This window comes from Arvicanthis niloticus, chromosome 4 (genome assembly GCF_011762505.2).
Source record: "Arvicanthis niloticus isolate mArvNil1 chromosome 4, mArvNil1.pat.X, whole genome shotgun sequence".
Lineage (NCBI taxonomy): Eukaryota > Metazoa > Chordata > Mammalia > Rodentia > Muridae > Arvicanthis > Arvicanthis niloticus.
Genome location: NC_047661.1, coordinates 74,139,934 through 74,157,225, shown reverse-complemented (window position 1 = coordinate 74,157,225; position 17,292 = coordinate 74,139,934). Strand labels below are relative to the sequence as shown.

The 17,292-nt window shown below is 42.9% G+C and overlaps 1 protein-coding gene across 3 annotated transcripts in view; it reads left to right on the top strand.

Moving 5' to 3' along the window:
* Positions 1-6,459: 6,459 nt before the first annotated feature.
* Snx27 (sorting nexin 27) overlaps positions 6,460-17,292 on the top strand; it is a 97,176-nt gene continuing 86,343 nt past the window's right edge. The window contains exon 1 of one of the 3 annotated variants that reach the window (XM_034499736.2): positions 6,460-6,950. In XM_034499736.2, the coding sequence (XP_034355627.1) occupies positions 6,646-6,950 (305 nt within the window). In that variant the 5' untranslated portion in view covers positions 6,460-6,645. The remainder of the gene's footprint in view (positions 6,951-17,292) is intronic. The other 2 variants (XM_076932852.1, XM_034499737.2) reach the window with 2 other exon arrangements.

The window sequence follows — 17,292 nt, the reverse complement described above, 5'->3', positions numbered from 1 at the left end:
AAAAATACCACCTGTCTGTTCTCAGTAAAACATTCTCCCAAGTGTCTGCCTCAGCAAAATATCCTCTCAAAAGACAGTTTCTAGAAAAAAATCACATGACACAACTGAATCTCCAAAGAAACCAGAAATTTCCACTTTATGGATGACTTTAATCCCAACACTCAGGAAACAGAGGCAGGCAGATCTCTGTGTTTAATAAGGTCAGCCTGGTCTATAGAGTAAGTTCCAGGACAGCCAGGGCTACATATAGAAACCCTTTCTCAAAAAAAAAAAAAAAAAAAAAAAAAAAAAGAAAGAAAGAAAGAAAGAAAATAAATAAAATTAAATTAAATTAGAGTATCCTGCAAATTCTTCCTTTTTTTTTTTTTAAGTATCTACATGGAGATGAAGTGTCATCATGGAGAAGCTTCTCAAAACCCACCCTTCTATCTCTTCTTGCCTTTTGTATTTGCAGAACTCCAACTTGAGTCTGGCATTCACTGGAAGCTATATATTCAGGGACAGCCCTACTTTTAACTCCAGGAAGAAGTCTTAACTAGTTTAAACTAGCCATGGTAGTTGTGTTTGTTGTTGTTGTCAGTGACAGAAGAGAACACTAGGAAGGTGACTGCTTGGGGACTTGCTAGCTTTCCTTTGTATGTGAGTGTTTTGCATACAGGTATGTCTGTGCGCCACCTGCATGTCTGGTGCCCCTGCATGTCAGAAGAGGGTATGTGATACTGCGGAACTGAAGTTATGGATACTTGTGAGGCATTATGTGGGTGCTGGAACTCAAACTAGGGTCCTCTGCAAGAATAAGTGCTCTTAACCACATGGGACCAGTTTGCTGACTTCCAGAAGCTTGTACTCAGCTTGGAAAGGTAAAGTCCAGCTAAAGTCTTGCTTTCATGTTCTAAACTGAGCTTTGCTATCCGTGAATGCAGTAAGGGGTTTTACTGATTTTTCTTTTGCTATTTTTGTTGCTACAGACCCAGCAGCTTAAAACAGCTGTTCCTCATATTGCAGGGCTTGGTATCAAGAGTCTATCTTGGCCCAACTTGTTTGGGTCCTCTATTCAGATATCTCATGGCTACAATCGAGGTGCTGCTAGACTGTGTCTTTATGGAACTTGGATCCTCTTCCACGTGTCATGTGGTTGTTGGCAGAATTTTATGAGGATATAAGATGAAGGGACCTATTTTCTTTCTGTCCCCAAGAACCACTCAGGTCCTGAAGTCCCTTGTGACTTTATGCACATGGCTTGCCTCCTACATGGTTCTGAACCTTCCACAAAGCCAGCAGGACCAGTCTTGCTAAGAAGGAGCATTACTTGACACAACAGAATCATGGGTGTGACACAGCTGTCAACTTTGGCATATTTTATTGCCCAGAAGCAAGTCATGGGTTCTACTTACCTTCAAGGGAGGGGGTTACACAAGAGCATGACTCATTAAGGGGTCATCCGGAACTGTATTTGCCTCAGGGATTTAGAAAAGGGGAATGTCAGAGAGAGCAACAGTCATTAGGAACACTGGAGAGAGACTTCAGCTAGGGCTTGGATGAGAGTTCAGAGAAGCAAAAAGGTAAAACATCTACTACCAAAAGGCTTTGTGAGCAGACGTGCAGAGGTGGGTTTTCCACCTAAGTATCCTGGCTTGAAAAGGGTGATGGAACCCACTGCTCCTGCAGGTCACAGGATGTAGGGAGAACTTATTCAATCAAGAAGGTGGACAGAGGAAAGAGAGTGGCCTGGCTTTAGTCAGAACACTCCAGTTCAAGGTTCAGTTCTTGGGTTAATTAGCAGGTCTGCTGTTATCTGAGCCTTTGTGAGGGTAAACGGGACTCTGAGGTGGGACTCGCTCTGCAAACAACGAACGGTCCAAGTCCGGTGCTGAAGACGGCTTCACTGACTTCCAGACTGGTGGTGTTGGAGTCCCAGGTCTCTGATTCCTCTTAGTCTTCCACGGTCTCTTTGCTCTTCAAGCCTTCTACAAAGTGGCTAGAGGGAGCATTTCCTGGGTTCTGTTTTCAGCACTCAGCTTAGCTTAGAGTAAGGTATTGTCTACCTTACTCTGTCATTTGTCACCATAGGGCTCCCAAACCTATGCAGTGACCCAGACTCCAGTGTCCAATCATGACTTGACAAATCATCTTGGGCCTCTCACAGGCTCCTCAAGTCTACTAGGCTTCAAGTGAACACTCTGTCTCTCCTCTTCCTTCTTGCACCTGAGGGTCTGTGTACCATCACTTCCGCTCTTTGCCACAGTACCTGAGATCCTCCCCAGTCTCTCCTCTTTCACACCTCCCTCCTTGTATCCCCTCTGCTACTGCCCTAGTTTGAGTGCCATTAATTCTCCCGAATCACTGCCACTGCTTCTTAATTATCTATCTCAATTCATTCTCCACACATCCTGCAGCATGAACTTTTCTGAAGTCCAAGTTTGATAATGTGGTTAATCCGTTCAAGAAGCATTCAAAGACCCCTAGATTCTTAGGAATGAAATGCCAATTCCTGGGCACAAACCATATCCAGTATCTGGAGCCTCCCAAATTCTAACTCTAGTATCTTCCAGCCCTGTTCCCTCGGCTGCAGTCCTACTGAGCAGCACATTCCCACACTACCCTGATATTCTTTCGTATCTCAACATCCCCCACCATCATTCTCTGCTGTGTCTCATGTAGAACCACATCTCCCTATGCCCTCACCTACAGTCACTTGAAGGCGTCTGTCTCATCTCCCATTGTGATTTGCCTGTTAGCATTGTTTTGTCTTTTGCTATCTTGACTGCTAGACTATGAACTTTTAAGACATTTCATGTAGCTCAGGCTGGCCCTTAACTCAGTAAGTAGCTCAGTGAGGCCGGCCTAGGAATATATGTATGTACCACTGCATGGGCTTGGCAACTTATTCTCTCTCTCTCTCTCTCTCTCTCTCTCTCTCTCTCTCTCTCTCTCTCACACACACACACACACACACACACACACACACACACACTCACACAAACATAAGCATATACACACATATGCATGCACATGTTTGTTTTTGTTTTGTTTTGAGGCAAGTTTCTCTGTGTAGCACTGGCTGTCCTGGAACTCTCTCTGTAGACAAGCCTGGCCTCAAACTCACAGAGATCGGCCTGCCTCTGCCTGCCCAAGTACTGGCATTAAAATCATGTGCCACCACTGCCCAGCTAAACATATTTTTAGATTACATTTCTTTCTGCGTGTGTCTCAGTCAGGGGACATCTTGTGGACTTGGTTCCCTTGGTGTCCCAGGGAGAGAACTCAGGTTGCTGGCCTGGCTGTAGGCACCTTTACCACTAACAATCACCTTGGCCCTTATTTTCTGATTCTTAGCAGCCTAGATTACCTTGGACCTCAGGTCCTCCTGCCTCTATCTGCCTAGTGCTGGCATTACTGGTGGTGTGAGAGCTGAAACCCAGGACTTCTTGCTAGGCAAGCACCGTGCCATTGAACTATTGGTTTCCCCCTTATTGGTTTTCATTCAGCTGAAAGTTTGAAAGTTAAAGAAGAGTTAAAGAAATGAGAAAAGTCTCTGTCCTGCTCCTGCCCCAGCTCAGCTGTCCAGACGCCCTTCCTAGCAGCAACTGATGCTATCAGTTTCTCGTATTTCTAAAGATACTGAGCTATACTGTTCCTCATTTATACACAGAGGATATTACGTCTGTGCTCTGTCCTACTCTCGCTTCACTATACACAGTCCCTGTGAGCTCATTTCATGTCATACCACAAAGAGCTCCTTTTTTTTTTTGTTTAAAGTGATTCAGTTTTCCATTGTGAATGTATCATATTTTACCCAATGACTGTTGTTAGTCCAAGCTACTGTGAGTATAAACAATACTGCAATGACTTACCTTCACAAAAGTGTTATTTCCTAGGTGTGTGAATGGAAACGAACTCTGAGGAGTGAAGATGCAGCATGAAGGGCAGGTGCAGTTTGACTGCCTAAAACTGTAATCTGTAGGTATCTCATTTACCTCTGTATCCCTCACCATGGCTAAAAAGCCTAGAACAGAATGTACATTCAATTCGTGGTATGTGTGCATACATATATATTTGTGTGTGTACTGAAAAAAAATATATTTAAAAAGGGTCTCTTATAGCCCAGGCTCCCTTGAACTTGATATATAGCTGAGGATGATGACCTTGAACTTCTGATTTTCCTAGGGCCTCTATGTTCTGAGTGCTGGGAGTGTATACCACATCTTGTTTATATGTTGCTGGGCTTCCTGCATGCTAGAGGGCTACCTACTGGCTGACACCCTTAGCCTCATTCAGTGTATATATACATATTTATGTATATGAGTATATGTATTTATATATAAGTGCATTACAATATATGTATATGAGTGCTCAATTTGCATGTATGCCTGCATGATGGAAGAGGGCATCAGATCCCATTACAGATGGTTGTGAGCCACCATGTGATGGCTGGGAATTGAACTCAAGACCTGGAAGAGCAATCAGTGCTCTTAACCATGGAGCCATTTCTCTAGCCCTCCCACTTTCAGTATATTTTTAAATAAAGAAAGAAATAAAGACAAGTAGGCTTTTGGTGTTTTTTTTTTTTTTTTTTTTTTTTTTTTTTTTTTTTTTTTTTTTTTTTGAGATAGAATATTAGCATTTAGCTCCTGGTTGGCTTGCCTCAACTTACAGAGATGGGCTGGCTTCTGCCTCCTGAGTGCTGGGATTAAAGATGTGGGCTTGCCAAAAAACAGCTAGTTCTTTCAGCAGCAAGTTCTTTCCATCTAGTACTCAATTCAAAAGAAATGATTCATGTCCAAAACGGATTCCATCATTATGTTGAAGCAAAAGTTATTCCACCTTTTTTATTTCAGTATTTCACAAGAGTCTTCATCAGTTTTGTTGTAAAACAAGGTAACCTTTATTCCTTTTGCTATAACTCAAACCTCTTTTTTTTTTTTCTTACCTTCATATGTATGGTAGTGACTTTGTGTCTCCATTCAGTATGTTTCAAAATCTCTTAATCCTCCCACTGCTTCTTCTGTCCCCTGTAACCCTAAGAACTCTGCGTGGCCCATAAACTCTTTCAGAGGCTTGTTTGTTCTTATGAATCATCTGCTTCTTTTAGGTTCATGATTTTTTCCTTCTGTAACCTCTCCCTGTATCTTTATTCATCTAAAAAATAGGGACTGTGCTAGTGCTATAAAGAGTTAATGAGCTATAGATGTAAGGATTTGTACCTAATAGTGTTGAGAAAGGTAGTTCTTGGTGCTTCTATTCATCTTCTGCTGGATGCCAAGAAGGCAGATTCCTGGCTGGTTATCTCCCGGTTATTTCTCAGGGTTGTGGGGTTGTGTTAACATGTGGCTTTGGGAGATGAAGTAATGTCTCCCTTCAGGACAAAGAACAAGTTTACTTTCTATAGAATGGCAACCTTTCCAAGTTGTGCATCTTAGGCTCTGATACCTTAGGGGAACACCATTCATCAGAGCTCTTTATCTACAGGGTGCTTGGTGGGGAGGAACTGATGATACATGTAGAAGCCGATTCTGTTTCCTTTGTCTTTGCTTTGCGGAACCTTAACCTTGTGTATTCTACAACATCTACTAAATAGGAAATGAATTAACTAGTGACCTTATCAGCAGGGGGAAATCAAACACCAGACTGGAACAGTGAATGCTTAGATTGCTATGTGCATTATTTCTGTCCTTACTTGCTGTCACCAGGCACCTAGCACCATCAAGTTTATATCCTAGTAGATATCCAAAAACATCAATTGCATGTTTTCAAAGAATTCTCTAGTGATATTGGGAGGAATGAAATAAATGAGTTAAAAACAACTTCAAAACTCTTGCTAAATTGAAATTATTGACCACTTTAATATTCAGTTCTAAATCATGGAGGTTGTTGTTTTCCTACACACATGCTTTTTTGTATGTCTGTATATAGCTGTGAAGTTTCAATACATAGAAAAGAAAGTTGCGCAAAAATAGTTGAGCTTTAAATCCTATTACATAATTGCTGGTTGACTTTGGCCACGCTAAAGTTCCGTTTCCTAATACTTGAAATAAGGAACCAAATTCATGATCTGGTTGTATCACTTGGTTGCTGGGGCATCGGTACAAGATGAATATACAAATGAATGACCAATTTAAGACTGCGATGAATCATCAACTAGTGGTCGGTGGAATTCCCAGCAATCAGGAGGCAGAGGCAGGTGGATCTCTGAGTTTGAGACCGGCCTGCTTTACAGAGCTAGTTCAGGACAGCAAGGGCTACAAAGGGAAACCCTGTCTCGGAAAAAAAAAAAACAAAAAAACAAAAAAAACCAAGCAACCAAGCAACCAAACAAACAAAACAAACAAAAGAAGATGCTCACCATACAACCAAGTAAACTCAACCAGAGCCCAAAGCCCAATAAACCACAACTCCCAGAAGGCTTTGAACCCGGATGCGTCATGCACCACTCGCAGAACTACATCTCCCAGGAGGCCCTGCAGCGCCCAACCGTCTGCTTCTCCCGCCTGGCTCCCCTTTCCCCCCCCGCAGCGCGGTGGCCGACTAGCTCCAGCGGTCCGCGGAGTGGGCGCGCGCCGGGGTCGCGCGGCAGCCGAAGGGGGCGGGCGCGCGCAGGAGGAGTGGAGGCGTAGGGGGGCGGGGGACCGCTCGCTTGCTCGCAAGATGGCGGACGAGGACGGGGAAGGGATTCACCCCTCAGCCCCGCACCGGAATGGAGGCGGCGGCGGGGGGTCTGGGCTCCACTGCTCCGGGAACGGTGGCGGGGGAGGCGGCGGCCCGCGGGTCGTGCGCATTGTCAAGTCCGAATCCGGCTACGGCTTCAACGTGCGGGGCCAAGTGAGCGAGGGCGGGCAACTGCGGAGCATCAACGGGGAGCTGTACGCGCCGCTGCAGCATGTGAGCGCCGTGCTGCCCGGGGGGGCGGCCGACCGGGCCGGGGTGCGCAAGGGGGACCGCATCCTGGAGGTGTGAGTATCGCGGCCGCCACGCCCCGTCCTCCTACCCTTCGCTTGTCCTGGCCCCGCACCCTGTCACCCAGGCCTCACCTCTCTTAGCTCGAGAGCCTGCCGCGACCCTCACCCCCCGCGGGCCTTCGCGGCCCAGCTTGGAGCCTCCTGCTTTTCTGGCGTCTTCAGTTTGCGCTCTTGCCCACCAGCCCAGTGGTCTCCCCGCTGTCCTCATGCCTTTGGCTGCTCTCAACCCGTTTGCCTTCTCCTATAGCATGCCGCTTTCTGCCTCTTACTGAGGGAGTCTCCTTTTCGACCTAGCCAGTACTGTGTCCTCCCCAACTTTTCATCTTTAGCATCATACTTTCCTGGTCTCTGCCACTCCTCTCAGACCTTGTGAACTGTCCCTTCTGCCCTCTAGACCCGGTAGGACCTGTGGTCAGCTCATTTTCCTCTGGAGGCATCATTTCTCCCCACCTTAACCCTCCACCCCCCTTTCCTTAGTTACTCCCCGTTATGATAAAGCACACCGACATTTTTGCATCTGCCACTTGGCCTTTTCTCCCCTCTTCTTTGTAGTCATAGCATCTCGAGTATACCTTATCGCATGCGTTTTTTTTTTTTTGGGGGGAGAGGGGTTGCAACCTGATTTTCAAGCTGGGTTCTCCATGGCCACATAGCTTTTAAGTACACCCTTTTCTGGCTCCCGACTTCCCACGTGCACCACTCCTCACACCTTGGAGTTCGGTTTAATAGTGCTCTCCTAGCTCCTACTTCCCCCAGACCGCAATCGCCTTAGGTCTTTGCCTCTCCGTTTCCCTCCTGCTCTGTGCTGTTGCAATCCTACACTTTATCTTATTCCTCTACGTAGCTTTCCCTTCTCTTTTTAAGGCCCCTTCTGTTGTTGCAACCCATCTTCTGCTGCAATCTTCCTTCATGGAACTTGTTCAGGCTCACTTGTCACCTCCACCTCCCTTAAAGCTCCAGGGATGTTGTCTTGGCAGTTTGAACGCAGACCTCCACTGCCCTAAGCTGTGTTGTGGTTGTGATTTTGTACTTTGTCCTAAATTTGTATAGTGGTTGTTAGCTGACTTGTTGGTGCTGTGTGCGCTATTGTCTAGTCTCCTTCAATCCTGGACTTCTCTCCTTGCTGCATCTGTACTGTATCCCCACCACCACACACAGACTCTCTCCTTCCATGATGGGATTTGCCCACAGAAGTCTTTCTTCTTTTTAAGCATTTTATTTTAATTGTGAGTTCCACAGCTGTCTGTTTTCCTTTTGTAGAACAAACTCATGTAAGGCCTGCACTTACAGTATCTTGAAAGTCTGTCCTTGGAGAGGAGCTCCCCCCCCTTTTTTTTTTGTGCCCATTACTCTTACACTGTTTCCTCATCATTTCCACTTCAAGAAAGAGTCACTCACTGAAGCGTGAGTTTGGAGCGCTCATACATTTCTTCTGACCTTTCTGGAAAGAGATGCTTGTGGGGTTTTTTGTTGTTTTGTTTTAATGTATTACAGACTATTTTCTAATATTTTCTGGTAGCATATTTTTAGTCTTTGTGGGTAGCATTAAGATACTGAATACAGTAATGACTTTGATGCCTTCTAACTGGGTACTTAGGTATTTATTTTTTAGAAAACTCAAAAGTTGTGTCTGATGGTTTCTTCTGATAGAAACTTTTAGAATTGTCATTTTGCTTTCCCTTTGGAAATTAACTTTGATTCAGCTCTTTATTTTTAGTTTTAAAATATATAAAGTTATAAGTGTATTAAAGTTGTAGGCCATTTGTTGTATAGGATCCAAAGCGATGACACTACAGCTAATATCGCCTACCATGAGTGTTTAACGTTTTACTCTATTATAGTCTGCAGTAGAAACCCCAGCTGTAAGCTAGTCATTGCAAAGCAAGTCTGCGGGACCCTGTGAATCCCCATGAGATAACAGGAGCCTAGGAAGTAGAAGCTAAGGTTTTTGGTATTGTCCTTGGTGGTGAGAGAAAATTTTGTAATTTTTGGTGGCAGGGGAAAAGAAGTACTGCCTAGACCATTCTTTCTGGAAGCTTGGTGATGATAAAACAATCTTCATGGTATTGGTTTTGTATCCTTTGAGCTTTTCGTATTGATTCAAAATTCTTTGAAACCGTGGTACCACTGTAGAAGTAATGAAAGTGACTAACGATTTTAAGCTAGTTTATAACTTCCAAGACTTCTGTATAACTTCCCCATTTCCTTAGACTTTTCAAGTAAGAGGAGAAAAAAAATCAGCTACTAACTTTAGGGATTTATTTATATATTTGAGTCAGAGTCTCATGTAGCCCAGGCTGACCTCAAACTCTATATGTAGTTTAGGAAGACCGTGAGCTTCTGGTCATCCTACCTCCACCTGCTGAGTGCTAGGATTACAGGTCTATGCCACTTTGTTGGGTTTATGTTGTGCTGAGGATGGAACCCAAGGATTTAGGGCTTCATGTTTGCTAGGCAAGCATTCTACTGACTCAACTACAGTTCCCAGCCTTAGCTTTTCAATTTGTCTTACCCAAGTTCTTAATTAATCTTTCAGTTGTCCCAGGAAAGCTTTTCATGTTGATGAAAAATGATGGGGTCTAAGTTAGGGATAGGTTGATTATTACTGTATAGCTTTATCATTGTGTACCAAGTCACAGACAGGTGTCTGGGCCTCGATGATTGAGGTTTGAGATTTCTCCCTATTTTAAACTCTTTTCCCTATGTGCAGACAGCTTTTACTCCAGTTGTCATGTTGCACTTGTTTGGACAACTGGTAGAGGTGTGAAAGAACAGTAACAGATTTAAGTGGATCTAGACTTGAACATCAGCAAGAGGAGCCTTTTTTTGTTTTTTTGTTTTGTTTTGTTTTTTGTTGTTGTTGTTGTTGCTCTTAGAGTCTGCTTACTGAGGCTCATTGAATCCTGGGATAATTATTAAACTCAACTGGAGCCAGTATTGGCTCACTTTCTCATTTTTCCTTTCAAGGTTGGCTAGAGTCATATTGCAGGGCTTGGTACCACAGTATGAAGAAGCCCTCTGGGCTCTAAATTTATACAGATGGAAAGTTTTCTTGACTAACACTGTTAGTCTCCACCTTGTAATTTTTCCCAGTGTAATGTGTACTGCATGCCTTCCCTTTGATGTGCATGTACCTTGAGGCCAGAGTATGAAAGATGCTTTTAACAAATAGAACCAAAATAAATATATCTTTGCACTGATTATATGGTATGTGAGATAACCAACTTCAGATTAATCTTTATAAGGTTGAAGTAGGTCTGAGGACACTTGGTTTCCTGAGAGTTGCCTTTGGGAGTTGCTGTGTGCAGTGGGGTATGGAGCAGCCTATAGTTTTTGAGATTGTGTTTGTGGGCCTTTCTTGACTTGATCCTGGAATATCAAAATCAATCTCTCTGTGTGTGTGTGTGTGTGTGTGTGTGTGTGTGTGTGCGCACGCACACACGCACACACGCACAGGACTCACTTTGAGGAATTAGTTCTCTAAGTTAGGGCAGAGTCTCCTGTCTGTACCTTCTCCCCATGGGGTGTCTGGGGTTAAAGATGTTTCTCCTAGTGCATCCAGCTTTTAAGTTGTGTTCCAGGAGTTGAACTCAGGTGGTCAGGCTTGCACAAGCCAGCACTTTTACCTGCCAAACCTGCTCTGGAGAGTGTGAATTTCAAGCACAGACCCTTAAGGCTTTGGCTTGTTAGCATTAAAAAATCATGTATTTATGCTAGACATTATATATGCTTCCCTTCTTAGTAGCTACCTAATAATATACCTATCAGCTTTTCCTTGTTAAGGTTAAAGCATAAGATAAATCATATTGTGCAGTTTGTTTATTGAGGGTCATTTTTTGTTTAATTTCATGTGAATTTTTGAAAATAATTTGACAAAGAATTTGATAATGTTTTTTACAGTTGAGTGAGTCATGAGACATTGGGTGCCTTCTTAAGAACCTTTATAAAAGAATTGACTGATTTTTTTTTCCCCACTTTGGCTCAGATTTTCCAGGTAGACTTGGATAATAATGCTTGAAATGATTGTTGAGCAAAGGGAATGCTTATGGCAACGTTCTCACACTTGGTATGTATGAGGATCACTTGGGGTCCTAGCCAGAAACACAGATGCAGATACACTAATCTTTAATGGCTGTGATTCAGTGGGTCTTCATAAGACTAGAAATCATTGTCACTCCTTTGCCAGGTATAGGGAATATAAGTCACATGTTGAGCCACATTCCCAGAGCAACATGATAGTCATGGACTCTTCTAGATTGCTCTCAGCTCATTGTGCTTTATCATTATGGTTATACTGGGAGCCACTAGCTAGGACTTTGCTAACACATAGTGATTTATTAAGCTCCCGAATTCCAAACTAAGAGGAAGGCAGTTCCTCACCAAGTAGTCTGTCCAATTGTACCTACTTAAGTGGATTTTGCTGTTGTCATGCAGAAAAGGTGTACAGTTAAGAGACAAATGATGATAATCAGTGTCTATGGTATATTACAGTTTGCAGTGCAATATGTGTTCATTTGGACTTCAGGACAGCCTTCTGGATGGAAAGGTTTAAAGCTTCTCAGGGCAGGGACTGTGTTAACTATTATGTTTATTGAGTCCTTAGCCAAATCTGTAGTGGAACCTTGGTTTTCTTCAGTGAATACTTGAATACAGTGGATAGGAGTAAAATTATCTTTGTGTTGTAAGAAGAGTCTGCACTGAGTGACAACCAGAATTAAATCCAGGTCTTAGGATGCTTTCTTAGTTAAAAAGTTTGTTTTGGTTATTGACTGTTACCAGTCAGCTTCCTTAATTTTTATTTATTCTTTGGAGATTTCACACATGTGTCTTGATCATATTTACCTCAGCTCCTCCATAGGCTTCCCCCTCCCACCCCCATGATATCTCCTTCCCAACTTCATGTCCTCCTTCTGTAACTAATTAATTAGATAATTTTTAACCCACTCAGTCCAACAGCACTCAGTGCTGTTCATATGGGCATGGATGTAGTTCATTCACTGGGGCAGGGGGAACTTCCCAGTGGCCATAATTTTCAAGAAGAGTAACTTCCTTCTCCAGCAGCAGCCAATAGTTCCACAGCTAGGGTGGGGTCTCTAGATATGTCAGCTATTCTTGATGGTAACTAGCTATTTAAAATCAAGTTATGTTCCTGTAATTGAATAGCAGCTGAACTCTGTTTTTATTTGTGACATGTTACTTGCATTTTTTATTTATCCTTTATCTCATGTTAATTTGTATCAGAAGCTGGGTCTAAAGCAAACTTTCTTTGCTCCTATATTGTTTTCTCTGTTGCCAGCAGAGGGAACATGACAGTCATTCTTGTTACTTAAGAATACTTTTAGTCTCATGTAGTGAGGGTACAAACAAATAATAGTAAACTTGAAAACCACATTAACTTCCCTCAGAAATCATTTTTATGGGTTGCTGTGGCTAAGTAAAGGTATGGTGGATGCCTTTAATCCTGGCACTCAGGAGGCTAAGGCAGGCTGATCTCTGTGAGTTCAAGGCCAGCTTGGTATATATACTGAGTTCCAGGCAAGCCAGAGCTATATAGAGGGACTAGTCTAAACCCCTTTACCCTTCCACCCCACCCCCCAAAAGAAAGACTGATTAGTTGCATAAGGGCTAGACTTTAATTTGTGGTAAACAATTGTCTTTCAGCCACTACTAGTTCATTAGTTAATTTTGTTTTAGGTGAGGGTTCATTACCATGCACTTACTGATAAGTATTTTAGAAGCTAAGTCTCAATGGGAATAATTCTTATGAAATGCTAGATAAGCAGAGAGATTTAACTGACTTTGGATTTTTTTTTTTTTTTTTTTTTGTCTTTGTTTTTTTGAGACAGGGTTTTTCTATGTGTAGACTGGGCTGTCCTGGAACTCCCTCTGTATATGAGGTTGGCCTCGAACTCAGAGATCTAACTGCCTCTGCCTTCCGAGTGCTGGGATTAAAGGTGTGTGCCATCAAGCCCAACTGAGATTTAACTGACAAGCAAAGACTTTATGATCATAACAAAGTGCTTTCAGAACAAAATCCATGCTGAGTTTATTTAGTGGATGATGACATTACTGACAAAGACTATTGTGGTAGTGTAACTTAGAGCCAGTAGGTTCATTCTGTTTAACTGGCAAAAAAACAGTTTTTAGGCAGTGTTAAAAGTTTCAAAAAAACAGGACTGATGGTAGTGACACACACCTTTCATCCCAGCATTAAGGAGGCAGAGGTAGGCAGATTCTTTGTGAGTTCCAGACCAGCCTGGTCTCTACAGTAAGTTACAGGACAGCCAGGGCTACACAGTGAAACCCTGTCTCAGAAAACCAACCACCAACCGCCAACCAACCAACCACCAACCAACCAACCAACCAACCAACCAACCCTTTTCAAAAACCTTCAGGAAAGTTTGTATTTCTAGCACTCAGAAGGCTGAGGTAAGATCTTGAGTTTTAGACCAGCCTCTGCTACATAGAGAGATCCTATCTCAAAAACAAAACAACCAAAAAATTACCCCACTCTCTAAAATAAAACAAAACAGAAAACCAAAATTGTAATACCTTTTATAATACAACTCAGTGTACACACAAATCAGCATCAAGTGCCACCCAAAGTAAACCATAAAAACTGTCTCTTTTTTTTTTTTTGGATACAGTAGTCAAGTTTTTACTTTTTTTTTTTTTTAAAGCAATGTCTTTAAAAAATTTTATTTATCAGTATTACATGTACATGTTGTACTGCAGCATATGTGTGGAGGGCAGAATATAACTTTGTGGAGTCCACATTCTCTCTTCCCACCTTTTTTGTGAGTTTGGGGCTAGAACTCAGGGCTGGCCTTCCAGGCATGGGCATTTTGCAGTGAGCCATCGTCTTGCCAGCCCACTGGTCACTCTTTGTTTGAATGCTCATTGGACCATGTTCACACTCTGAAAACACTGCTTTGTTCATCCTGAGGATGCTAGGCCTCATGGGTGCTAGGTAGGTAGTCTACCGCCCATGAGCTTATCTATAGCCCTAAACACAGTGATTTAGCTATCAACCTACCTCCCTGCCCACTGTACTTTGTATGGACTGTTTTTATTCACTCTTAGGCATAAACTATGTCAGGTACCACTAGGATTGTGAATCAGTATGTCTGGCTGTAAGCCCATAAGAAGCTTGCGCTGAGTTGGAGGAGGTACTAGAAACAGTTTATTTGGTTAAAAAAAAAAGGAAAATGAAGTAATGGATTGTCTTAGGATTGCTGTGAAGAGAAACCATGACTGAGGCAATTCTTATAAAGGACAACATTCAATCAGGGCTGGTTTACAGGTTCTGTGGTTCAGTCTGTCATCATGGCAGGAAGCATGGCAGCATTCAGGCAGGCATGGCACTGGAGGAGCTGAGAGTTCTTCATCTAGTTCCAAAGGCAAACAGGAGAAGACTGAATCTCTCAGGCAGCTAGGAGGAAGGTCTCAAAGCCACCCCAACAGTGACTTCCTTCAATAAGGCCACACCTACTCTAACAAGTTATACTCCTAATAGCGCCACTCCCTGGGCCAAGCATATTCAAACAGCACAGAGGTGAGTGAGAAACAGTTGGAATTTAAAGAGTGGATTTGCTTAAAAAGATGGGCAGTTCACAGAAAGTTTTTATATAATTAAAAAATGTGTATTGTGAACATGTGATAGCAAGCCCGCGTGCCCATGTGAGTGTAGGTCAGAGGACAGTTTTCAGGAATAAGTTCTCTCCTTCTGTGGCTTCCTGGGGTTGAACTTGGGGTGTTAGGCTTTCAAGGCAACTGCTTTTTCCCAGAGTTTCCCTGGCTCCTACGTAAAGCATTTATGAGATTGAAGAACAAGTATTTCAGTAGTAGAGAAAGAGGAAGGGTTTTATAGGCTGAGGGCCTGACCAAAGGGGGAAAGATGCGGGAAGTTCTAGGGTAGCAAGGGCCCTCAACTCGATGTTGGGGCATAGAAACTGGGAAGGATGAGGAAAATGAGATACAGAGCAGCCTTGAAAGCAGTGCCAACAAGTTTGGAATTTTTTACCCCCAAGACAGGGTTTCTCTGTGTAGCCCTAGCTGTCCTAGAACTCGCGCTGTAGACTTAGGGATTGGCCTGCCTATGCTGGGATTAAAGGCAGGTGCTGCCAACGTCTGGCTAAAATGTCTGGATTTTGTTCTTGTGTGCTAGGAATATAGTTGTGTATATATTTGTACCCATACAAATTTAGGTTTTATTTTGTTGAATACATTTCCAAGGTTGAAGTGGAAAAATTGGTATTAGAATGAAAGACCATTTTTTTCTCCTTTGACTGTCTTCTATTGTATAAAGAAGGGAACCAAGAGCAAGGAAGCTCTAACACCCAGTGTTAGGAGCAGCTGATGAGACGCCACCTTTCGTTTGTTCCTGCACTTTGCTCATAGTCCTAGCCAGCTTCTGGACTGTCTGCTTCTTATCACCTTATGTTGTAAATGATTGTGCTATGCTTATCACTGTGTTTGTAGCATTTTGCCCTTCCGTGCTCCAGGACCCTAACTTGTTCTAGATATACCTTGTGTCTCTGATTGGAAAGTGCTACCTTGAATTTAGATCTTTTCTTTTGGTGATGCCTTTTGGAACCTGGCTTAGGGGTTAAGAGCAGTAGCTTCTTTCCCACAGGACCAGAGTTCAGTTCTCAGGACCCACAAGACAGCTCACACCACCTGTGACTCCAGTTCCAGGGATCTAATACCCACTTCTGGCTACCTCTGTTGCCTCTCACATGTGTGAGTGCAGAGACACTCACATTTACACATACATTAAAACAATCTTAAATCTTTTGTTTTGGTATTATAGCAACAACTGGGAGTTGAGGTGACTGCAGTACTAAAGTGTGTACTGAGTCTGTCTTCAGCATGAGAAACGTGAATTTTTGCTGTGTCAGGAATGTGAGGAGTGCTGCAGTTTTGTGAGATTGTTAATTAGATGTCAGGTAGCGTGTGTGTCATCTTGTAAGTACTGCCCCTGTCAGCTAAGTAAGGCTCCTCACTGGAGGAGATGTACCCATTCTTGAGTATTTCAGTGGTTGTGTTTGAGTGTTCTTATGTTTTTCGTCCAGTGAACTTCTGTTGTGAAAATGTTCCGTTTGTTTGTGACAGTAGCCCACACTGACTTCTAACTCACTACTTAGCTGAAGCTGGCCTTGAACTAGCTCTCTCCCCCCCCCCCCCCCAAGACAGGGTTTCTTTATGTAGTCCTGGATGCTGTGGACCAGGCTGGCCTTGAACCCAAAGAGGTGTGCGTCAATACACTGGGCTAGTTTTGAACTTGTGATTCTTCTTCTTGTATCCCAATGCATTACCACATCTGGCTTGGTTTTATTAGGTTGCCCAAGCTGACATCAAACTTGCTGTATAGCCAGGTTAACTGTCCTCGATGTTCTCCCATTTCCACCTACTGAGTGTTTAGACATGTGCCATCATGCCCAGTGGAGAAACATCTTTTAAAACAATATTTTGTTTTTGCTTAAGCTATCTGAAGCTTTTGTTTTGTTGTGTGCTGGGGTTAAATCCAGGGTCTATGCATGCTAAAATACCCAAATTCTATTGGGCTATACCCCTAACATTATCCAAAATGTGATATATTTGTGTGTCTCAGATCAAGACCAGACACCCCCAAAACAAACAAACAAACCAAAACTATATATGCTATCGATTCAGTACCTAAGTGATTGGCTTACTGACCTTTGTAGGAGTTATCTGCTTGTGTTGGTACTTTTCAGCTGCTTTCAGGATGGTTACTACAGAACTTTGAATGAAAATAATAAGGAAATTGGTCCTTAGTACAGCAGAAGTTTATTAAGTCTGTGTGTCTGTTAGGTTTAGTTATATACTGTTTCAGGACTGAGAGGCAGACTGAGTATATGGAGATGGTGGAAGATGTGATAATCTTGGAAAGTTTGGAAAGTTAGTTTACTTATCTTCAAATCGTGCAAGGTGTTTGTCTACAGAATATACTCTGAGGGTTATACTATATTTATATTAAAAGATGCTATTTAGTTACAAGAGCAACAAGCCCTTAGGGCTGGAGAGATGGTTCAGTAGTTAAGAACACTTGCTGCTCTTGCAGAAGATGCAGGTTCAGTTTCTAGCACCCACATTGCAGGGACTCACAACCATCTGTAACTCAAGCTCCAGGGGATCAATCCATTGATGCCTTCTAGACCTCATGGACACACACACACACACACACACACACACGTATATGCATAAACAGATCTTCAGCTTGGGTGAGATGGCATATTCCAGTAATCCTGGCACTCAGGAGGTAGAGGCAGGTGGATTTTTATGAGTTTGAGCCTGGTCTACAGAGCAAATTCTA